The sequence below is a fragment of the Choristoneura fumiferana genome, chromosome 5 (assembly GCF_025370935.1).
Source record: "Choristoneura fumiferana chromosome 5, NRCan_CFum_1, whole genome shotgun sequence".
Classification (NCBI taxonomy): Eukaryota; Metazoa; Arthropoda; class Insecta; order Lepidoptera; family Tortricidae; genus Choristoneura; species Choristoneura fumiferana.
Genome location: NC_133476.1, coordinates 13,662,394 through 13,688,113, shown reverse-complemented (window position 1 = coordinate 13,688,113; position 25,720 = coordinate 13,662,394). Strand labels below are relative to the sequence as shown.

The window sequence follows — 25,720 nt, the reverse complement described above, 5'->3', positions numbered from 1 at the left end:
CAAATCAATGTAGCAATATTTGCAATGCTATATTTGAAGAGTTTCTTCGAATCCCCTAGGACCCACTCATGAGATCCTGGCCTGGTGACAATGGGATCAAATTGAAAGTATTCCAATACCAATAAAAAATGGAATCGTTTCATAAATAACTAAGTTCTGAGGTAACAAACATGAAAAATTCAACCGAATTGATAACCTCCTGCTTTATTAAAACATTCACATAACAATAACATACAGTGTCTCATATATATTTGTCGAAAGACTAAGAGCTTCGATAGTTTAGCTAGTTGTTGCGATCCGTATCGACCAAAAGCTCAAACATTCCCGCACGTAAGTTAAGTCACGTCGCTAAGTAGAGAGAAATCAGCAAAATTTGCTTTTGGTGTGATTTTTATCTTGTTTAGAACTGAGTGAACGAATTTGTGAAAATATAAATCAGGTTCATTTCAGATTTGTGATGAAACTCCAACTTTTTAATTGACCTTATCAGTATAAACACGTAATTTATACATAGAGCGCATCATATTTAGTGGTATCGACTCTGCGTGAGTGAAATATTTTAGTACTTAAACAATAAACTATCTTGAAATTTTCAGCTGTTTTTTGCAATAGACATTTGATTTTATATCATAGACTAGCTTCTGCCCGCGGCTTCGCTCGCGTTAAATTTGGGGTAACATAGATTTAATTTCGACGAATTTTTTTTTCGTGTTTTGGTTGATTTTTCGGAATGGAATGGTGCAAATTTTCGAATTAAAAAATCAATCTACATAATCATAATTCATACCAACTTTGAACTCCAGCTGTTTCATATCACACTGTTTTTAATTTTTTAGTATCTTTATAGCTATTTCAGTTTTTCATTAAGTCGTGTGTATCATCAAAACTGAACGAACATGACTGTAAAATTACGCACCAGGTTCCCTCACGAGCAGACGACCTTGGCTATAGCATCAGGTTAGTGTCTATTATATGAATTATCATTGAAAGAATTTGAATAATCTTGCGAAGTTTCTTGTGTGTGCCATTAACTTTTGAGGAGTTCGTTCCTGCGGAGACGATCCTGGCCGGACTACCGGGATGTCACTGCCAGATTATTGTATTGTCACCAAATTTACATAAGTGCCAAATCTACAGTCCTTAGGTTAATTAGTTTCGCTTGTGCGTTTTATGATTCAGTTAGTTAATCCTCTTTAAACGTTTTATACCGTGGGAATTTTGGTAAATCTTGAAACAGTTTTTACCTGTTAGTGTTATTTACCTGCATGCCAAATTTGAGGGAGCGAAAATATTAATTCCATTTATTCCCTATCTCGTGGGAATTTCGTAAAATCCCTTTTTACCTACCTACCTCTATGACTCTCTAAAAATATATGTTTCAAATATCAAGTCTCTAAATCACTAGGTGGCTAGTATAAAACAGTACGCCTTATTCTTCATCCCGTGAGAATTTTGGTAAATTCTGAAAATATTTTTAGCTGTTAGTATTAGCTACTTGCATGCCAAATTAGAAGTCTCTTATAATTATAGTCACGGAAATAGAGCCATTTTAAAGTGAAAATATAAATCCCATTTATTCCCTATCCCGTGTGAATTTCTAAAAATCCTGAAAACAGTTTTTAGCAGTTAGTATTAACTACTTGCATCCAAATTTGAAGTCTCTTATAGTTACGGAAATAAATGAAAATGTAAATCCCATTTATTCCCTATACCGTGGGAATTGTGAAAAATTCCTTCTTAGTCTACCTGTGCTATGTCACTTAAGGTATATGTATGCCAAATTTCAAGCGTTTAGCTTCAGTGGTTTGGGCTCTGCGTTGATAGTCAGGTTAGTATTTTCAATAACTAGTAACAAAATGTATAAATAGCATTTGTGATAAAAATAATAAGTGTTTTTATTCTCAGTGTTATATTTCTATCTTTAGTTAATATACAGCACTGTTGGTGTTTCATTATCCCTTATTTCATTTGATTCGCCGTTAGCACCAATATTTTTCGAGTGGGAGGTATTCTCACTAACAAGCTACCTAACAACTTCGCCAAATTACCGTTCGATACTACCTATAAATAAAAGAATAGAAAAAAACTTACACAATACTTATGGATTTTCTGTCAAAAAAATTATCATCAGAGAAATTCATTTTCCTACGTATTTTCCTTTTTCCACTCTTTCAACAATTACGCTAGTTATTTGTGCAACAAGAGAGCGAAGTCGTTTTTTTGGGCGAGTGTTGATTTTGAATCCCGAGTAAGCGAGGGATTCTACACTTGAATCACGAGCGATAGCGAGTGATTCTAGGTTACAATTCTGAGATCAGCGAGGGATTCAAACACACGAGATGCAAAAAAAAGCTTTTTACCTGAGCAGCGACACAGAGTACATATATAAGCAGCGAGAACATTTAAATTGAAGGTTAAGATAAAACCACATATACTTCGAAAACAAAAATTATCAGAAACTTTAAAATATAATCCGATTGTTAAGAAATAAATAGTACTTAATCATATTTAAAACTTTTTCTCGAAAATGATTCATACAGTCACCAATACATCTTTAAAAAGTCAGAATGCCAGACAACGATCAAGTCTCCGGTAAGTAGACAGGTTTTGAATATGGAACGAAAAAGTATCCAGTAGGTACGATACAAATGTCATACTCGTAACATCATTCTTTTTAATACTGCAAAAAACCTCATCTTTGGGTCATTAAAAGGTGGAACAATAAACATTTAATTTTTTATAAAAATAAACCTTTAAATATTATTTTATTAGGATTTATATTGTTTGAAACATAAATATAAATAGATTACTTGCAAATTCATTCCATTTGACAAATATTTGATCCAACTTTAAGAGGCAGGCAGTATACTGAACGATTTTATTTAAAAAAAACAAGGGCAGCGGCTTTCGTACAACGAGGTTGCATACTTTATTAAAAGAGTGGAAAAATTTTAACATTTCGGAAATATTTCTCCTCGTGTTTTTGTTTTTCAATTTGTCCTTGTTTTTTTAAGTAGGTAATTAATTAATTATTGACATATTTTTCATGCTAAAGGTCAACACAGTATTTTTTATTAGGTTGGTACTTACCTAATGCTTCTTGCTTAATTAAAAAGTAAAAAGAAAACTTCGAAAAAAGTAAAATTGAGCGGGATATTCGTTGATTTATGCTCCTTTTATAACGTTTTTAACTTTCGTGATTTTCACTCATAGTCAAAATACCGCCAACGGGACTTATCACGCTAAGCTAAGCTATCGTGATAAGTCCCGTTGGTGGTATTTTGACTATGCTCGTTTTGTTTGCTAATTTATCTTTGTAGTTTTTTAGTTATATTTGTGAAAAGCACCGTACAAGCTTCGAACAGTAAGTGCTATAATACTAAATCCCTCTAATTTATTTATTTATTTATTCAATACAAAGTCAGGCTTACAGTTTGCTCCAAAACGCCTAGCTCGTTAATCCTACTAATATTATAAATGTGAAAGTTTGTGAGGGAGTGAGTGTGTGAGTGAGTGGGTGAGAGTGAGAAATAACTCATAAGCGACTTTTTGACCCGATATTCCCACGGGATACTAAGGGATAAAATCTCGAAATAACAACCACTAGGCTTAGAGCCATGAAATTTGCTATGTAGATAGCTGCACCTCTGGAATAACACATAGGTTGTTTTTTATCCCGATATTCCCACGGGATAGGGATAAAATTTTGAAATAATAACCGCTTGGCTTAGAGTCATGAAATTTGGTACATAGGTAGTTGGACCTCGAGAATAACACATAAACGACTTTTGACCCTATATTCCCACGGGATACCTAGGGATAAAATCTTGAAATAACAACCGCTGGGCTAAGAGCCATGAAATTTAGTATGTAGGTAGCTGGACTTTTGAAATAACACATAGGCTACTTTTTATCCCAATATTCTCACGGGATAGGGATAAAATCTCGAAATAATAACCGCTTGGCTTAGAGTCATGAAATTTGGTATAAAGGTAGCTGGATCTCTGGAATAACACATAAGCGACTTTTGACCCGATATTCCCACGGGATATTTAGGGATAAAATCTCGAAATAACAACCACTGGGCCAGAAATGATAAATGAATGATTTGAATTTGAATTTGAATTGGGAAAACAATTGTAATTTCATTACTGGGTTTAGAGTCTTGAATTTTGTACAGTTATTCACAACACAACCTCAATGAAGACCAAGATATAAATTTTGGAAATTTCCAGGGGAATTTTGTAAAATCCCGGAAATTTCAATTGCAACTACCAGACCGAATAGTTTACGCGTGCGAAGCCGCGGGTAAAAGCTAGTACCTACTTAATACTATGCTAAAAATAGCATTATTTTTTTTAATAACGCACTATGCTCGTATACTTAATCTAACAGACATTTTGTAATTTTGCGGTTATAATATGTGTATCCGAACGTTTGTTTGTTTCTTTTTAGGCCTACAGAATTTGAAAATCGAACTTAGTATCGATTTGATTCTATCTCTCGCTTTTTAGGGTTTCGGAGCCAAAATCGCAAAAACGGAACCCTTACAGTTTCGCTATGTCTGTCTGTCTGTCTGTCCGTCCGTCCGCGGCTTTGCTCAGGGACTATCAATGCTAGAAAGCTGTAATTTTGCACGGATATATATGTAAACTATGCCAGCAAAATGATATAATAAAATACAAAAAAAAAATGTTTTTAGGGTAGGGGGAAATATTCAACATTAAAGTGCAAATTTTCATTAAAATCGAGCAACCCTCTAAAATCTAAACCGGTGGATGGAAAATTAAAAAAAAAATTTTGGATGGTTCTAAATATAGTATATATCAAACTTTCAAGGAAAACTATAACGGTTAAGTTTGCTTGAGAATTATTAGTAGTTTAAGAGTAAATAGCAGCCTAAGGTATAAAATATACCTAAACTATGCACGAAGACCTTGGAAAAATATTACTTAATTTTTTCGTAATGGCTACGGAACCCTATTTCGGGCGTATCCGACACGCTCTTGGCCGGTTTTTCATATCGAAGTGAAAGTGACCGTGAGAGTGAGAGTGAACCTCTTCCACATATCGGGTAGCATTTACACTGCCTCTTTCAAAAACGACGAGCGCGGTGCGAGCCTCATCAGAAAAACCGCCCTAAATCATTATCAAACCATCTTGATAAGATAATCCACAGTTTCGACTATGGTACAAGGAGCAAACTTCTCATTTTAGCGTCGATAGACTCGGTGACGTCCATCTAGATCTCTCAAAGCAATTCTGCTTACATCCGAGAGCAAAACATCCTTCCATTGGTTATTAGTCCATATTAAGTGTTCACGTTCAAAATGAAGTGTTGTTGCTCTGTATCGTGGGAGAAGTTTAGGGCATGAACTGGTCAAAATTCTCGTAGGTTTTCTTCCGCCAACCTTCTTCTCACCGTTCTTATGCTTACACTAATATTTCTCACTTGAAAGAGTCGGTTGCGGGCTTCAGTAGCTGTAGAGAAGCGACTTCTCTAAATATTTGTGACAGGAAAACGATCGTCTCGAGCTGTAGTGTAGCGATACCGGCCTTGACCTGGTCTCCGAGTGTATGACCCAGTCTCCCTGAAGCGTCTGATGGCATCCCGTAGCGTACGAGCAATAAGACGATGGCTATACCCAGCATCAGCAAAAGCCACGGCCCTAGCGGCTCCAACTGCATCTAGCGGCATTTTCTTTAAATTAATACGTTTTAAAATCAATAAACCCTTGTTTAAAAACCTTATTACCCAATAAAAAGGCTTAAATACGCGAAAATCTGTAATTTAATATCAATTACTACCAAAAAAATTTCAAACAAACCGTAGAAAAGACGTTAATATTAAATTACTGCCGAAGCCGAGAAAAAGCAATTCGTGGATGAGTAGAGTTTGACGGACGAAGCGTAGCTGAGTCCGTCAATAAATACGAATTTACGAATTACCATTTCCGATAAGGCATTTCTACGGGGTGCAGGTGCGGGGTGCTTAGCAGAAAATCCAATTTCTTGGTGACTTATTGGTTGAGTCTCAACCAGAAGTAGTTCTTTTTCCGTCACTGTCTAATTGCGTTCAGCTGGTGTAAGTAGCTAACGTAACTAACTAAAGTAACTAACTAGAATATTCAATAGGATGTTCTCTCTCTCCCTCCCCCTGCACTAAAGCTGCTCCAATGGCGTAACTGCTGGCATCCGTTTTGTTTGTTGTCAAATGTAAGGGAAATCGACTAAGTAGGTCCTCAAACTGTTCAATCAATTGAATCGCCATCTGATGTGTTTCTTCTTGGCTATCTTCTTGTTTAAGGGTTTTTGATTTCCGCATAGTAATTTACGTTATTTACGTTGGGCGCCAGATTGTAGGGTGAATGAAGCGCCAGGAAGACAATTCAGAAGGTTAATTCAGGAAAACTTACAAAACAGGTTTAGGGCTTACTTTAGTCAGATAACCTAGGTAAAGTTCCCTTGGAGTGGCAAGCGTCCGGGTCCCGGCACACCCTTGTTTGGCAGGCGACCGGCTCCCGGCACGCTGTCAAAAACCCTTGAGTGGCAAGCGACCGGCTCCCGGTCGTTGGCGGGTGACGTATTTCACTAACAAATATAAACTGGTAGACCTATATCTCGCTTGCTTATTCTTGCAGAATGCGTTCATAAATAGACAAGGATGGCATTTATTAACGGCCGCGACAACATTACGGAAGAAATTTCGTTCTTATCGTTTACTCAAGTTTCACTGTGTGGCCGCTGCCGTGCGCTGGTATTTTTGGAAACCTCGTATTATACTATTATTTGATATTGAAAGACTATAAAAGGGCTTTGTTTCGTAAATAAATTAATATTTTACGAAATAAATCAGTGTTTCCTACAGGTAATTGTTTTATTTTGTAATTATAGTTATTTAATACATGACTGAGAAAAATTGGGTATCAGATATTTGAATGAATATAAGTCACAGAAATTGAAGGTCATTCATTGTTATTTAATTAGATATGCCATTTTATGCTAAACTATCACTGTAAGGCTTATCTATAAAATTAAAGTAGTTTTTTTTTGGTGATATTTTTAATAAAATTCGCGAATTCGCGAAATTAATTCGTAGGTGTCACTGCATCAAAAGATTTTTTCAAAAACAGTAAATTTTAAATATGGCGCTGCCAAAGTATAAGCATACAAATGTGAGTTTATGGGATGGACCGCATAGGCCGTCTCACCCCGTACCCACTTGTTGGTTTTACATGAGGATAGCAGAGGCCGTCTTTCAAGCTAGACCACTAGCTGAATGAATGCACTCTCGTCCGCGCAGCGCCTTTTATTAGTTCCGAATGCAGCCTTCGTAGGCGCTCGGGTGTATCGGGCCGCCGAGCGAGATACTTAGGTAGTTACTGTGTGAACAAAAAATTATTCGAGCCCGCGCGCATGCTGTAAGTACAGATGTCTTAGTTTATGGTTCTACAGTTTTTATTTTTAAGTTAATATTTAGATAAGGTCCTCACTGAAAATCAGCGCCACGGCTTGCCGTGGCATTATGCTGAGTGGGGACCTATTTACCGTCATGTATGTCTTTATTTGTTCTATATTTGTTTTTATGTATGCTTTATGGCGTTAAATAAATGTATTTTCTTTCTTTCTTTCTTTCTAGATAGTTGCTAAAGATTCTGCGTAAGATAAGAAAACAATTCCCAAACTTAACTATAATTAATTAGTTCTTTATTGTCTGTCAACATATTCAAGTACATACTCGTAGATACTGGCTGCTATAAAAGATAACAATGTTTTTCTATAGTAGGTAAATGAAATAATTAGTTACAAATATTTCGGAAGTTCTCTGGAACAGGTCGCAGTTGCCTTAACTTACCTTACTTTTTAACCCCCGATGCAAAAAGAGGTGTGTTGTAAGTTTGATCGCTAAGTGTGTCTGTCTGTGGCACCGTAGCTCTTAAACGGATTAACCGATTTGAATGCGGTATTTTTGATTTCAAAGCAGATTTTCTAGCGATGGTTCTTAGACTAGACATGTATTATCAAAATCGGTTCCGCCGTTTTTGAGATATTAAACTCTGAAGTGACAATGACGGGGGTTTTGCAACTTTTTGTTGGTTAGGTAGGTTAGGTTAAAGTGTATTACGTAGTCGCAAATAAATAAGTAAACAACATTGTCTTAGGTATGCGGAGAGGTAAGCAGAAAAACAAACGAATCGACGTGATAAAAGAATTAATTAAAACAGGCAGTAGGTCACTAGGTGTTTACTTCCGGAACAGGGGACTTGAGTACTTGATTACAACCAGCCCAGCAGAACCGGTCCATTATTAAAATTACAATTTTGTGGAAATGTTTACTGCACTGACGCTGCTTTTCTCGTTCGTGTAAAACCTCTACCATATTTTTTTATTTACGAGAATTGTATTCGGAGCACATTCAGAACGCCAAAGTTTAGTCTTCGGATAAGACAGTCCTAGGCCCAACCACATAGTTACTTAGTCGTAAACGGTATAATCCTGAAAAACTGGTCCATGTTTATATTCCTAGGACAGCATTATGATGCTTTGATGTACGATGTTTTGCAATAGTATGTTAACCTTGATTAATTCTGCAATACAATGTCAATCCTTAGAAAATAATTTTAACAGTTGACATTGTATTGCAAAATTACAGTGAGTCGACTCAGTATTGCAAAACACCGTCCTAGAAAACATTGTTTTGCCACGTGTACGATTTTTTTTACGAAGCTACCGAAAAGTATACGGGAGCCAGCTCTAAATGTATTAATAAAAAAATATGCAGATACTGTTGGAAAAGATATAGGTATTACAGTGTAGGGGATTTTCTCTTGCAAAATAGTTTCCAGTACAGTTGATTTTAATGTTAGAAAATGTAATTTGGAAGCTAGTATAAGAAAGTTTTACAAATAGCAGGATATACAACCTTTTTAACCCCCGACGCAAAAAGAGGGGTGTTATAAGTTAGACCGCTATGTGTGTCTGTCTGTAGCACCGTAGCTCTTAAGCGGGTGGACCGATTTGAATGCGGTTTTTTTATTTGAAATCAGGTTTTCTAGCGATGGTTCTTACTGTTTCATCAAAATCTATTTAGCCTTCTTTGAGATATTGAACTTTAAAGTGACAATGTCGGGGGTTTTCAAACTTTGTGTTGATTAGGTTATGTCTCATTCTCATTATACAGCATGTATTTTTTTAACTACCTCAAACTCTAACCAGACGAAGATTTAAGTGCTGTGAACCGATACCAAAACAAATTGTTAATTTAAAATTAACTACCAGAGCGTATTTAATTTTTGAAATATTTTCGAGCAGCAATGTAATGCGTACAATAATTTGATACGAGAGAGAAGAGTTCTGTGACAGTTGTCACGTCAACAAGTGCGCCGTTTTGAATAAAAACAAAGTAGTGATACATTGCGGGCTAATTAATTTTGTAAGGAAAATAATAAGTCATTTTTTTTACTAAAACGTAATAAAATGTGATTATTAGGGCCTTCACTAACTACCCTTAAAGTTTGAGGTAGTATCAAAAATACACGCTGCATTACTATCTAATGACATTTGATGTAACTAAATAGGTACTTATTCTATGCAAATAAATCTTCTATATATTCATCTGTTGAAATATCTTCCGAGTTTGAATAGCGGAATACTTTGGCAGGGGAAAAGTGTTTCAAATCGCGTGCAGTGCAAACCTACTTGACTATGTGCACCGAATTCATTAATTCGTGTCTGTTGGACATTTACTGTCCTGCACGCTGCTATCCAATCAGAATACGAATCAAACCCTTTGTTCTGTGAATTTGCGAGTAACAGCTAACCGTGCGAGTAATCATGAAAGGTTGATTTTGATGAATGGAAACTGAGCAAATAAAAATTACGACCGGGTAGCCCGGGGTAGAGAACCCGACTACGAAGCTTAAGGTCCCGGGTTCGGTCCCCGGTCAGGGGAGATATTTGTATGAAAAATATGAAAGTTTGATCTCGAGTCTTGGGTTTTTTTAATGTATTTAAATATGTATCTATCTATTTAATTATGTTTAGCGGTTGCCTAGTAGGTACCCACAACACACGCTCTGCTTACCTACTTAGGGACTAGGTCAATTGGTATCAGGTGTCTCGTGATATTTATTTAATTTACTTAAATCCCTAACACTAAATATTTTGTGCTACCTACTGTAGATACCTATCTTACTTCAAAGTACGAACTAGCGTTTCCCGCCGGTTTTTCTTACATATATTGTGTACTTACGTATTTATTAGTTATTTTGCAAATTGATGTCTTATATAAATTTATAAAACAGCTTTTGCATAAGGTTAAAGACGTGAACAGAATAGTTCAATTTAATCAAGCATTTTTTTCCTTGATCTCGCTTTACCTGAGATGCCTGTGAAGTTACTTATATATTGGAGTGGTATAATGATTAATATGATTATGTTGTTAACACCGTTCCATACGACGCCATTTTACTGTGTAACCAACCAAGCATCTTAATTGCTACTCGTGGCTCACTGAAAATTTCGTGCTAGACCTATTCTCAGTAGAAAATAGCTTGCAAACAACGAAACTAAACATTATTAGCATAAATGCAATAATTTACGTTATAAGACTACTATTACCTACGCGCTAAAAATATATGCGAAAACAATAAATAACAATTAAATTATGTACATTTACATAAAACTATCCTAAACTAAAAATACCTACCTACGTAAAAAAACTAAAACAAATAAAAAAAAACAGTCTTCTTGAATAGATGGATACATAATTAAATAGATTATTAAACACCCAAAAATCGTGAACTATATCTGCCCCGACCGGGAATCGAACCCGGGACTTCAAGCATCGTAGTCAGGGTCTCTAACTACTGGGCTATCAGGCCGTCTAAAGTTTGGTTTTGCACTTAAGGTGAACCAGGGCTATGTCGTCTACGGGGCTAATGCGTCCATTCCAATTATCATAAGAAAATCATCCTTTAGAACTACTCACGCCATTTTTTTAAAGGCTTTGGCACTAAAAGTACAAAAAATGATCACTAGATGTTGTAGCAGAGCTCTTTTTTAATGCGTCTATAAGAAACGAGGTAAACTTTATCATGTGTGTTTTTATAAAATTATCTCGATTAAAATCATTCCGATCAATCCGATCACATAATACAAGTAAAAGACGCTATCACCCCACCTCGGGTTAAAGCGTCTAAAAATCCCAGCTTTTACAGAAATGTAATTTACACGTACAAGTTATTAAAATACCCATAAAATAGCATTAAAATATGAAATTAGATAAAATATGCTAACTTGTATCATAAGTTATAGCTTTTAGGGGTACATAATGTGTTTGTTATGCATATAAATGCCCCAGTTGACCTTACTTTATTCAAATTTAGATTGATACTTGTTGAAATTTCAATGCAAAATGAGATAAAGAGTTACGTGCGTATTGAAGTTTGATTGCACATTATATTAGAGCGAATCGGCGCCGGCGTCATTAACTCGCTCGTTATTTCGGTGCCGGCGCATTGACCGGCTACGTCAGCAAAATTAGCCACAGATTCGCCAATCTGCATAATATTGCAGTCATGACCGCAATAAAGTTATTTCTAACTAACATTTGCCCGTGGCGTCGCCAATATTTCCGCCGATCTTAAATTGACGCTCGCCGTTCAACTTTATGGTTTTATATGCCTAAAAACAGCACGTCTATTTCTACGGTTATTTTGGGAATAAACAGCTAAGTGTTACTTTTAAATTAGCCCTGTTTCTTTGTGATGAATTTAAATCTCCTGTTACAATAAGTTTTCCTTTTTTGCAACTAATAATACGTTCGGCGCATAAGTTTCGAATGAAGCCAACTCAGGCGTAAGTACGCCTAGAGACTAATAGTAAGATTAAGCTTACAAATCGGCTTTCACCAAGGATAAGTCGGGGAAGGTATCGAGAAGTTCGGAATGACATGCGGGTCGAGAAAGTTCCGCTATTCTTAGAGTTAAAACCGATCATACCATTAATCTTTTATTGTGTTTTAATTTAGTAAATAATAACTAATATCAATAAAAGCCATCGATAGCCTAGTAGTTTGACTTATGGCCTTGGTTGTGGGTTCGAATCCGAACTTGAACCCGAAATTATTCTTCAAGTTTAGTATGAGATTTTTGGTGGAAAAAAACATCGTGAATCTGTATACCTACCTGCGAAGCAATCCAGTCCTGCTTGTGAATTTCCTAATCAGCATTGACCCATGAGGGTACTACAGCTCTTTCAATCTGAGAGGAAGTCTTTGCATGGAAATGGAACGTGTCAAGGTCGGAGTTGAATAAATATGAAGAGTAGGTAGGTAATGCAAATGTAAATCTGTTTAAAAGTCTGTATATAAATTAAATAAATGTAAAATTTTATGTTCTTTCTTAAGATTGGTTTTTGTTCCTTCTTAGTTTTATTTATGATTTTAGAGAGGTTATTTAGAATAGAATATTGCTTATGAATGAGCCTTTTAATCGGTACCTATCGTAAAATTACGGGTGTTCTTTTTTACCATTTGACGGGATTGATTGCCGGTTCAGACAGTGGGTTACTCAAAAAAATACAGTTTAAACAATGTTTTTAAAATTAAAATGAAGTCTTCTTCCATTAAAAAATTCTATCTTAAATATTTAAGATACCTAACTGACTTTCACTCTATGTGCCATAGCCATAGGGCATCCTGTATGTTATAAATTGGAAACAAAATTGGTAAAAATACCGATATTTTAACTAAAATAAGTAGATGTCTTTAATTTACTTATTAACCAGAAGTGTGGATAGGAGCAATTAGTTTGGTAAGTCAATGAAAAATATTGAATATTAAACATCAGTCAGTAGCAAGTAATTAAATGATTCAATTACTTAAGACCAATATCCACAAAATGTTTTCGGTTACAGTTTAAGCAAAAACTAGTTTAAAGTGAAAGTCGTAATATTTATTTAATTTGGGTTATGAAAAGCACTCTGAATGTCAAAAATCTACCACCGGTTCGGAAAAACCTCCGTTGAGCAAATTAACACCGTATAGAATATAATCTATTTCAAAGTCCACTCAATCAATATTTTAATGACGCTTAAGTGCAGAATGTAAACTAGGCCGCAGTTCCCACGCCGGTCCCTTGATAATTGGGAGTTAAATTCCGACGCAGTTATACCTTTGCAGTTTGTACATATCGTTTGATTATTTTCCAAAATAGTTACCACACTATATTCTTGATAAACTCCTAGAGTTTTTAAATAGCTGATATCATAGTTCTAATCACTTAACGAGCTAACTATAATTTCTACATTTTAATATGCTTCTTACCCTAATTTGTGAAAACTTATTACAATTATAATTAGTATCAGCCCGCCAATTAGCTTTACTATAAAAATATCAAGAGAGAAGATAAATAGATTAGATAGATTTCAATCTTCACGATGAATCTGCCAGCGACATATTTCATTGTAGTTGTTTGGCTATTGTTACCCAACTTAAGTATGTCTAGTTATATCTAGTCATCGAATAAAACAGCCCAAACGTAAAATCACTGGACTTATGTACGTTATTTTACTCATTCTAATATCCCAGCCACTTGGAAGAATCTAGACACGCGGTAGCGTGTCGACCCAAGTTCAAGCTAACAGAAAGGGCGAGCAGCACCGTGTGTAATTTTACCCGAACCATTTGGAGCCACTTTTGACCCCCACATAACTCAAATAAACATTTACTTCCCCGCCTTAGTTGTATTAAAATACCTGAGTAAGTACTCGTAGGTATATGTCCAATTCTCAAATACGATGAAATCACCTTTGCTTTTAATAAAATACCTATAGATTTATTGAAGTAGCTACCACAGAAATCTACCGAACCAATCACAAAAAGTAATTAACTGTTATTTTTAAAGTTTAAGTAACACTTATTTTTAAACAAACACCTACGTATTGCTGTAATACTTTAATTTAGGACTTCAAATTAGTACGCTTATTTTCCTATCGCTAATTTAAACCTTGAAAAGAATTTTTATTAAAAAGCTATCAGGAGATTAAACACCGAAAATAGTAATTTTAACTAATTTTTCCCTTAAGTTCCAATGGTTCATTGCTACTGCGATAGTCTCGAAAGTAGAGAGGTATCTATTTTTAGATGCTTGTGTGAAATGAACAGAATCGCGTGTTCTTCGCTACGGCGTTTACAAAGTGCCTGAAGGAACGAAAACATTAAGTACGTTCTTGAGTATCAGTCGCGACGAAAGCGGGACTTTAACTATTAAAAGCCATTTAGCTCCCTTTATACGAACCAGTATGTACCTATTCAGTGACCACTTACCTACCCAGAGTAAAAGTAGACGTAGCTTTCATTAGCTCTTGCCATTGAGTTAGCATATCAGACTTTTCCGATACCTACACTTTTATAACCGACTTCAAAAAAAGGAGGTTATCAATTCGGTTGTATTTTTACTTATGTTTGTTACCTCAGAACTCCGTCATTTATAAACCGATTTGAAAATTTTTTTTTCGTTCTTCTAAGAATACTTTCAATTAGGTCCCATAAGCACCAACTCAGGATTTAATGATTGGATCCTAAGGAAATATATATACCCGTAATAAAATATAGATACCCGTAAAAGTAACAAATTTGGAGTGAAATTACTCCAAAAAACCAATCATAATTTGATTGCTTAGTAGCGACTTCTCTTGTCTGCGTGAGCGGTTAGTTCCGAAAGAATGTGACGTCTCTCGAGGCGCTAGTGCTGAGTAGCGTAGTAGAAATAAGCAACCTGTGATACTTATGTATGCATAGGAAAAATTCGTGCCTAGATTCCTGTCCAGCGGTGGTGTAGTGGTTATAGCACGCAGCACGGATTGCTGAGGACCTGGGTTCGATTCCCAGCGCTGATCTCTTTTTCGGGTTTCGATATGGTTTCACGGGATACCCGTAAAAGTAAGAAATTTGGAGTTGAAATAAAAAATACAAAAATACTCAAAAAACAATCATAATGTATTGGTCAGTTTACAAATAACATGTGAAACTAATGTAATTTAAAACGATCTAACCCGTAAGTATCCAATTCAAAGTCTGGCCTTGACAACATGGTATTCTGCTTGAGGCGCGGTAAGTTAACTAGATCGGATCGGGTAAGTAATGATTATTATTATTAATAGGTCCAGTAGATGAAATGAAAAGCCGGGATTTTTAGAAATTTCCGTGGGAATTCCCGAAAATCAAATTGTTGTTTTAATTGAAGTGACATTTAAAACAATCATGGACAAATTTCATTACTTAAGCCTAGCGGTTGTTGTTTCGAGATTTTATTCCTATCCCGTGGGAATATCGTGATAAAAAGTACTTATCCTATGTTTTAATCCAGGTTATAAACTAACTTTTTGCCAAATTTCATCCAAATCCGTTCTGCCGTTTCAACGTGAAGAATTAACACGCATACTCACTCACTCACAAACTTTCACATTTATGATATTAGTAGGATAAGCATTATAAGGCAATATATATATATATATATATATATATATATATATATATATATATATATATATAACACAAAAATAACAACACAAAAATATATTTTTCACCTCAGAACCTCAAAAAGGCAAGTTTTGCTATGAGAACTCCGTGAGACAAAGTAGCTTTTTAGGGTTCCGGAGCCAAAATGGCAAAATGGAACCCTTATAGTTTCGCCATGTCTGTCTGTCTGTCTGTCTGTCCGTCCGCGGCTTTGCTCAGAGACTATCAATGCTAGAATGCTGTGATTTTGCACGGATATACAAGTAAACTATGCCGACAAAATAGTACAGTTAAGAATTCAAAAAAAAAAACTTTTAGGTTACCTCCCATAGACGTAAAGTGGGGGTGATTTTTATTCTCATCTAACCCTATAGTGAGGGGTATCGTTGGATAGGTCTTTTAAAAAAATCGATTCAGTAGCATAGCAAGAAAGCATTAGCATTTGCATCTCGTGTGTTTGAATCCCTCGCTGATCTCAGGATTCTAACCTAAAATCACTCGCTGTCGCTCGTGATACAATTGTAGAATCCTTCGCTTACTCGGGATTCAAAATCAACACTCGCACCGAAAAACGACGACGACTTTCTCTTGTTGCACAAATAACTATTTTTTAAATGCTGTAGAGTAGACAGTGTTGGGTCTACTCACTGAATTCCAAATATTTGAACTTCACTTTGATCTGTCACTTTCACTTTAACACGAAAAAAGCGAGAGATAGGATCAAATTGATTACAATCTTAAATTAAATGTACGGTATTAAAAATATATCGATACCTAATAAATTATATGACAACGAAATATTTCCAAAATGTAAATTTTCCCGCTCTTTTAACAAAGTAGGTATGCAACCTCGTTGCACGAAAGCCGCTCTTGTTTTTTTTTATAAAATAATTCCGTATACTGCCTATACAGTTGGAATAAATATTTGTCAAATTGAATGAATTTGTAACGAATCTATTTATGTATATTGTCATGGAAATCTTAAAAAAATACATATTTAAAGCTTTAATAACATTTATAATAAATTATACGTTTATTGTTTTAACCTTTTTATTGACCCAAAGATGAGGCTTATGCATGCAGTATTAAAAAATAAGTATGACATATTTCTACCCGACTGCAAGGGGTGGTATTGTTTTTTTTTACAAGAAGTTCTAAGTTCAAATTACTATGCATGTTATGAGTATGAGATTTGTATTGTGCCTACTGGACACTTTTTCGTTCCGAATTCAAAACCTCTCTATTTACCGCTTTTCAACAATGTTTGGCATTCTTAACTTTCTGGTGACTTTTCAAAGATGTAAGTAATCGCGACTGTTCATTTAATTTCTGAGTAAGGGTTTTAAATGTGATTATTATATTTGTTTGATTATTATAAGTAATCGGATTTTATTAAAAAAATTGTGTTTTTTTTGTAAACAGGTAGGTTTATGTGGTTTTATGTTACATTTAAATTATGTTCTCGCTACTAAGGTGAAAAATTATATGTGTCACACGAGACCAAAGTTGTTTTGCATATCGTGTGTTTGAATCCCTTGCTGCTCTCAGGATTCTAACCCAGAATCACTCGCTAACGCTCGTGATTCAGTTATAGTATCCTTCGCTTACTCGGGATTCAAAATCAACACTTGCAACAAAAAACAACTTTGCTCTTGTTGCAAGATTTTTACATTTATTATTATTTACGTGCCATGGTCAAGTAAGCTGGGTAATGTAGCCTAAAATAGGGGTTCAATGTCGAGTCCAACAGATTATTCCCGTTTCGCCGCACAAAAGTAAAGAATCCCAACTACGCGTAGTAAAACTGGAACGGTTTGGGATTGGGCGAATTAATTTGGTGGGTATGCAATAAAACAAGCTGCGCGGCCAGAGAAGTTTGAAACTGTTTGCCGATAGTTTAGCTTTACTCTAATGTATTCATATACCGTGTTACCATCTACTCATAGTTTTAGGTTAATACGTGCCTTAAATACCTCTGCACGTCAAAGCTTACGTATTCAAGTATTCACACACCTTCTGGAAAACTATGAAAAGCTTAGTATCTGTTTGCTCCCCCCGTTCGCACACAGTGCCAGTGACGATACGCTAGTCTACAGTTTCAAAGCGGCAAGATGAGATGGAAGGATCGGGGGCGCCCTCACCCTCTTCCATCAATCTCGGGTTTTTGCTAACACGATCAAGTTTTGCGGACGCCTGAAACTGATACAGAACCTCATACGTTAGGGTGCTTATTTTTTACGCGGTTCCGATAAGCTGCGTAACATCATTTTAAAAGGATCTTAATGCTAGAAATGTATCTTCTCTGACATAACTGAGGCAGGGGTGTGTTTATTACGATAAATTGAATATTTGATAGCGATATGTAGAGCAGACGACGGAAAAAGTCTAAGAAAAGTACAGTCAGCAAAAACATTGGTACTACAAATGAAATAAAAAAACTTAAAATCGAGAACTTAAGCTAGTAAATAAGGGTTATATAAATTTAACTGATTCTTTTGCAGATTTACTTAACTATTTGTTATTCATTGACTAGATACGAGTATCTAATAATTTTGTAGAGCCCAAAAAATAATTTGTTCCTATTCCTGATGTTCATATATTGTATTAAAAACTATTCTATTTAGTATAAGCAACGAAGATAGAATTGTAACGGATAAAACTTTCACGATAAAACGTGATAACCTCTCATAAAAGGCATGACGGATATGTATAATCATGTCAAATTACAGCTTTCTAGTACTAACGGTCTCTGAGCTTACCTGCGGACAGACGGACAGACATGGCGAAACTATAAGGGTATTATTAAGGGTAGTTGACTACGGAACCCTAAAAAAGATAAGTGACCTCTGTCCTAGGTTTGAACTCTAGACCTCGGGTTTTCAAGTTTAACGTTAACTCTGAACCACCACGCTGATCACAAAGTTATCAAAATTACAGCTCACATTGTACGTGAAATGTACATAAAAAGGCACGAACACTAGAAAGCACCCACGTAACAAATTTCGTCAAAAATTGTATAGAGCCGTTTCCGGAAACTTCGAAATAAATAAATATCTCTATCGAAATGCAGCAGTATAATTATCTGAATATCATCATCATCATCATCAGCCTACAGCAGTCCACTGCTGGACATAGGCCTCTTCCATGGCGCGCCACAACACTCTGTCTTCAGCCCCTCGCATCCATCCGCCGCCAGCGATCCTCTTAAGGTCAACCGTCCACCGTGCCTCAGGACGCCCTACACTACGTTTTCCCGTCCGTGGTCTCCATTCGAGGACTCGTCTGCTCCACCGTTCATCGGTCCTGCGACAGACGTGGCCAGCCCAACGCCACTTCAACGAACTAATTCACTGAGCAATGTCAGTGACTTTCGTTCTTTATCGAATAATGTGATTTCGGATTTTATCCTTCAAAGAAACCCCTAGCATTGCTCTTTCCATAGCCCGCTGAGCGACCTTGAATTTGTGGTTTAGTCCCACAGTCAAGGTCCACGTTTCGGCTCCGTAGGTTAAAACTGGTAGGACGCACTGGTTGAAGACTTTCGTTTTTAGGCACTGAGGGATGTCCGACGACAAGATATGCCGAAGTTTCCCGAAAGCAGCCCAGCCCCACTGTAACTGCAACTGTACTGTATCTGAATATACCACAAGAGAATCGATAAATAGTTACTCGTAGCTACTATAGTTTTACAAACACAATGGATTGCACAGTGCCCTTAGTGTAAGTTTTCGGTTACAAAATACGTCTCGATCGCGTTCGCGTTAATATCTCAATTTGTATGGAAACACGAACATCGCAAACGTTCCGCTAGAGGCGCTGTTCGTGTTTCCATATAAATTGAGATTTTAACGCGAACGCGATCGAGACGTATGCTGTAACCGAAAACTTACACTAAGGGTACAGAGAATAGAATATTTAGCCAGACTTTTAGGTAAGTTCTACTTCCAACATTATACGGCCCCCACGGTATAGGTACTTGCACTCGTAGGCGTACTTGTTACTTGATAGAAGCAGCGGTTCCTTGAGCCAACCGGGAGCAATCAAAACTTCAGCTTCCACTTTTAATACTTACGTATATACTCGTATACCTACCCCTTGCTTTTATTCGATGTGTTTGTATTCGAGGCACTAGAACCGAGTTGCAAGATTTAAAATATTTCAACTGCTGTTTATTTGGAAACTTTGCTCAGCAAGTAACATTTACTTTCATCATCCCAGCCTATATACGTCCCACGGTTGGGCACAGGCGTCCTCTCAGAATGAGAGGGCTTGGGCAGTAGTTCCCACGCGGGCCCAGTGCGGATTGGGAACTTCACACACACCATTGATTTGCTTCGCAGGTGTGTACAGGTTTCCTCATGATGTTTTCCTTCACCGTAAAGCTCGTGGTAAATTTCAAATGTAACCCCGCAAATTAATTTCGAAAATCTCAGCGGTGCGAGCCGGGGCTTGAACCCAGGATACTCTGCTTGAGAGAGGCCATAGGTCAAACCACTCGGCCACCACGGCTTCTAACATTTACTTTACTCTAAGATAATTTCAAAGATGATCATGATCAAGAACAAACCAGCCTCTAAATAAAACCTTTATAAACTTCCGCAGTCCGCACCGTGACCGTCAAGTTATCAAATTGTGCAAATAGCATTTTGCTAAATTCTCAATTAATTATAGTGAAATAAAACGGTTAACTCACGTCTTGAAGCGAGTTTAGATATTATTATATCAATTTAGATTTACGTGATATTATTATTTCAGTTCTATAACTTAGGCCATTTTTAGGGTTCCGTAGTCAAGTAGGAACCCTTATAGTTTCGCCATGTCTGTCTGTCTGTCTGTCTGTCTGTCTGTCCGCGGCTATGCTCAGAGACCGTTAGTACCAGAAAACTGTAATTTGGCATGAATATACATATCAGTCACGCCGACAGTGGTAAAATAAAAAACAATAAAACATTTTTTTTAGGGTAGGTACCTCCCGGCTCCCCTAGACGTAAAGTGGGGGTGATTATTTTTTCTCGACTAACCCTATAGTGAGGGGTATCGTTGGATAGGTCTTTTAAAACCATTGGGGAATTGCCCGGACGATTTTTAGATTCAGTTATCTGTTTGCGAAATATTCAACTTTAAAGTGCAAATTTCCATTAAAGTCAAGCGTCCCCCCCCCCTAAAATCTTAACTGTATGGTGGAAAAAATTCAGGATGCTAGTAAGTAAATTCACAAGGAAAATTATAACGGATAAGATTTCTTGAGAATTAGTAGTAGTTTAAAAGTAAATGGCAGCCTAAGGTATAAAATATACCTAGACATGGAAGATTCCGTACACAATACGAAATCCTTCGAAAAATATTACTTGATTTTTTGTAATGGCTACGGAACCCTATCTTGGGCGTGTCCGACACGCTCTTGGCCGGTTTAAATCAAAATGCATTTATTTCATACAACTACAACACTCCACACAGTAACATAAGGATTACGTAAATAAATTATTAGGTGGATTGCAAGTACAGATTAATGTATTAATACTAAAATCAAAATAAATTAGAATTTAAATAGGAACTTACATTATGTCAACTAAGAACTTTAAAATATATACCTGTATACCTGCAGAGTGATTTGAAGAGAGAGCTTCAATTTCGTGAGACAGGTCCAAAATCAATCTCGTTTTGTGTACATTCTTCAAAGGCTTTTATCAAGTTTAGGTAGCAACGATATGTTTAGCAACAAAGTTGAAATAAAATTACGAAGTTACGGTACATTACGGGCCGAAAAGTTTTCGACAAATTTCAATTAGGTACGATACCGAGATCCGAGACTTACCGAGAAAAATGATTGAAGATAATTTCAGATTCGTCCCGCCGTGAAAATTCACCATATGTTTTCCAATGGGAATAAATAAATCTAGAAAGATTTCGGAACAAGAATCTTCCTTAGCCACGAAGCCGACTAATGAAATAATGATGAATTAATGATTTGAAATTAAAATTATTACTTACCAATTATTCTATCCTTGAAAATATTTTATTCAAATGATGCTTGTGGATAGGGCTTGAATGTCCAGATAAATATTTAAAAAAAGGCAAATAAAAGTAAAGCAATATTTTGGCTGTAATATTATAATTTTAAGCAACAGACCCATACGTCAAAAAAAGGCGAGTGGCGTGAGGTGAATTACGTTGTGAGCATAGCGAACATCGTAAGAAGAATACGCTACGAGCTATTTTTTGACTTAATTTATCAACGTTGCATACAATAGAACGACCTTCTTTCGTAATTTGCGTAATCGATGACTCCGATATAATATCTAGAAAGTTTATTAATAACTATAATTACTGCTTATTTTTACCAGACTACAATGACATCTTGACTTGTCTACAACGTTTACCTGTTAGCTCTGATGTTAATTTGAAAAGGTTTTGTAGCGAATTAGTTTCATTCCCCAAGCGTTTTTTTCCAGTAGTTTATTATAAACATTATTTACAATGATCCGTTGTTGACTACGAATCGTTTTGGTAAATTTTTGTTATTGTTCAAAGAAACCGCCACAGTGACACTGACAATCATTAAAAATATTGCCAGTGTAAGAAATTAGTTCCAATGAAATTCCGCAACATGGCGAATAGTCATATATTTCTGGTCAGGCTTTACTAATTTTAAAAAGGTTTTTCAAACCAATGCTTAAAGAATGAAGTTACTATCACATCTCTGTCGTATCCTGAACCGGATTAGACTAGACCGGTGGTCCGCTCTAAAGCAGTTTAATCTGCATGCATATGGAATGAAGCGTAGTGCCCCTTCAGATAATGGGAATTAGGTTAATAACATTCGCGTTATTAGTCTAGACATTTTAAAATAATTACGAATAATTATCAAATTAGAACACCAAGCAAATGTTTTACTACTTTAAGGTAAATCTATATTTTGAAAGTTAAAACTCAATTTACAACAGGCGTCATGTCATAGAAACAAGACTTCCATGTCGTCATAATATATCGTGCATATCGGCGACCTTTTAGACTAGACTCCTAATGGGGTATGGATGTAAATTTTAGAAACGCTTGAAACTTTTTTTATCGATACGAATAACCTTTGTAATTAACAGAAAAAATATCAGGTTTTTAAGTAGCATCAATTAATTTTCAAAAATGAAAGAGTTTTCTTTACCGCCAAATTACGACAGTCCGGTCGGTTACGGGTTGTTCCAGGATAAAAAACATTAAAAAAAGAATTTATGTTTTTTTCATCGATCGTTTTGACAGGTGTCACTCTTTACCGGGCCGAATAATACTGACATGGTACATCTACACACCCATAGAAGCTCATGTCAGTTTCTATGGGCGTGTACATGAAAAACAGACTCGGTATTTCCATGTCAGTATTAATTTAGATTTTTTAGAAAAATGTGGCTCCCTCCATTTGAGGACAATTTTGCCAGTGTCTAGTAGGTTTTGCCGTTGTACGGTAAAAAAAATCTATAAACGAAATATGAGAGGTTGTTGTTGTTTCTTTAAAAAAATATGGCTCTGTCCATCGGAGGATAATTTTGCCAGTGTCTAGTAGTTTTTGCCGTTGTACGGTAAAAAAATTCTAGAAAACGAAATATGAGAGGTAATGGTGGATGAACGATGACAGTGCCGTCCATGTCAGTATTATTCGGCCCGGTAAAGAGTGTCACCTGTCAAAACAATCTAGTCAAAGACGCATAAATTCTTTTTTAATGTTTTTTATTCTGGACTATGGAACAACCCGTAACCGACCGGACTGTCGTATTTTGGCGGTAAAGAAAACCCGGCGGCTCTTTCATTTTATTTAAATTAATTGATGCTACTTAAAAATCTGATATTTTTTCTGTTAATTAGAAAGGTTATTCCTATTGATATAAAAAGTTTCAAGCGTTTCTAAGTTTTTCAGACATTCCCCATTGTCTTAGGGTGCGTTTCTACCAGAGATGTGCGAGAGGACGTTTGGCGAGAAATGTGTTTTTCATAAACCAATAGAAACGAATATTATTATCGAAAATATAAACTGAAACATAGATGCACAGAAAAACCAGAAAAAGAGACCAGCGCTGGGAAACGAACCCAGGTCCTCGAGCATACCGTGCAGCGACCACCGGACAGGAGTACAGACACTAATTTTTGCTGGTCTCTTTTTCTGGTTTTTCTGTGCATCTATGTTTCAGTTTGTATTTTCGATATGGATTTTACGGGATGACCGTAAAAATAACAAAATTTGGAGTTGAAATAAAAATACAAAAAGACTCCAAAAACCAATCTTAATCCAATAGAAACGAAGGGTGTGCCGGGACCTGGACGCTTGCCACTCCAGGGGATCTCGCTCAGCATAGCTATAGTGGAAACAGCTGAGCGGAGCGAGCATAGGTAAATGAAGGGTTTCTGTATTGGTTCATGAAAAACATATTCCTTACACATTTCTGGTGGAAACACAGTTTTCAACGTTCTAATTGCTCTAAACGGTGCATATTGTATTTGACTTTTTCTTTAAAACAGAGTAGAGCCCTGATGCGTCCTTGTTTGTCGACAGACAGCAACTTCGTGTTGGGCAACGCGCAAGTCCCGGCTTACCCGATCGTGTACTGCTCGGACGGGTTCTGCGACCTCACGGGGTGGGCGCGCGCGCACATCATGCAGAAAGGCTGCGCTTGCAAGTTCCTCCACGGCGTCGACACTAGCGCCGAACATCGAGCTGAGATCGACGCCGCGCTCGATTCCAAACATGAACTCAAACTCGAACTCATCTTTTATAAGAAAAATGGTAAAGTATTTTTGACTGCTTGCATGGAAAATAGAACTGAAGTTGTGTGACTATTTTTTTCTACTCCTGTACTTTTATCTGACAATTAAAGGTCCACGAACACGAATACAATGATATACATAATAAATGGAATGGAAATGGAATAGTAACAGTGATGTTTATTTTAAAGCAACTAAGTTTTTTTTTTGACAATTGGAAATCAATATGCCTTTCCGCTTTCAGCGCTAAAATAAAGAGTTAGTAAAATAAATGTTTTATGCATAATACACATGCAACAATTAAAAAGAAGACAAAAAGAACTAACCTAAGATACCTTAACTAATTACGAGTATCATCATCATCATGTCAGCCGAAAGACGTCCACTGCTGGACATAGGCCTCCCCCAAGGCTCTCCACTCAGACCGGTCTTGTGCTTTCCGCATCCACCGCGATCCCGCGATCTTAACCAAGTCGTCGCTCCATCTTGTTGGAGGCCTACCGACAACTCGTCTCCCGGTCCGCGGACGCCATTCGAGAACCTTCTGGCCCCATCGGCCATCAGTCCTGCGAGCAATGTGCCCCGCCCACTGCCACTTTAGTTTCGCAATTTTTCGGGCTATGTCGGTAACCTTAGTTCTACTGCGGATATCATCATTTCTAATTCTATCCCGCAGAGAAACCCCGAGCATAGCCCTCTCCATAGCCCTCTGAGTGACTTTGAGTTTTCTCATGAGGCCCATCGTTAGCGCCCACGTCTCAGATCCGTATGTCATCACTGCACTGGCAACACACACTGGTCAAAGACTTTTGACTTCAAACACTGCGGTAATTTGGACGAAAAGACACTGCGAAGCTTCCCGAACGCTGCCCAGCCGAGTCGGATTCGACGAGTGATCTCACTATACCGAAGACATCCCGGACGTCATCTTATATCGAAGTGTTGAAGTGTCTGTACGAAAACGCCACTATGTCCGTCCGACTACAGGATCAGAGCACGAAGCCTATTCCTCTGCAGCGGGGAGTCAGACAAGGAGATGTGATCTCTCTGAAACTGTTCACCGCTGCATTGGAGGATGCTTTTAAGGTTTTGGACTGGAAAGGACGAGGCATCAACATTAATGGCGAGTACTTCACTCATCTTCGACTCGCCGACGACATTGTAGTCATGGCTGAGACCATGGAGGACCTCGGTGCTATGCTCGCTGACCTCAGTAGAGTTTCCGACCGAGTTGGCCTGAAAATGAACATGGACAAGACGAAAGTCATGTCTAATGTCCATGTTGTACCAACTCCCGTAGTAGTCGGAGACTCTGCGCTCGAAGTTGTTGACGACTATGTATACCTGGGACAAACGGTCCAGTTAGGTAGGTCCAACTTTGAGATTACGAGTATATTAAAATATTTTTTTTAATAAGAACACCCCGTCTAAAAGATGTCTGTGGCATGC

At 36.8% G+C, this 25,720-nt stretch overlaps 1 protein-coding gene across 9 annotated transcripts in view; it reads left to right on the top strand.

Moving 5' to 3' along the window:
* LOC141428213 (voltage-gated delayed rectifier potassium channel KCNH8-like) overlaps positions 1-25,720 on the top strand; it is a 134,447-nt gene that overhangs the window by 94,039 nt on the left and 14,688 nt on the right. For all 9 annotated transcript variants that reach the window (XM_074088055.1, XM_074088053.1, XM_074088060.1 and 6 more), the window contains one exon: positions 24,063-24,293. In XM_074088055.1, the coding sequence (XP_073944156.1) occupies positions 24,063-24,293 (231 nt within the window). The remainder of the gene's footprint in view (positions 1-24,062; positions 24,294-25,720) is intronic.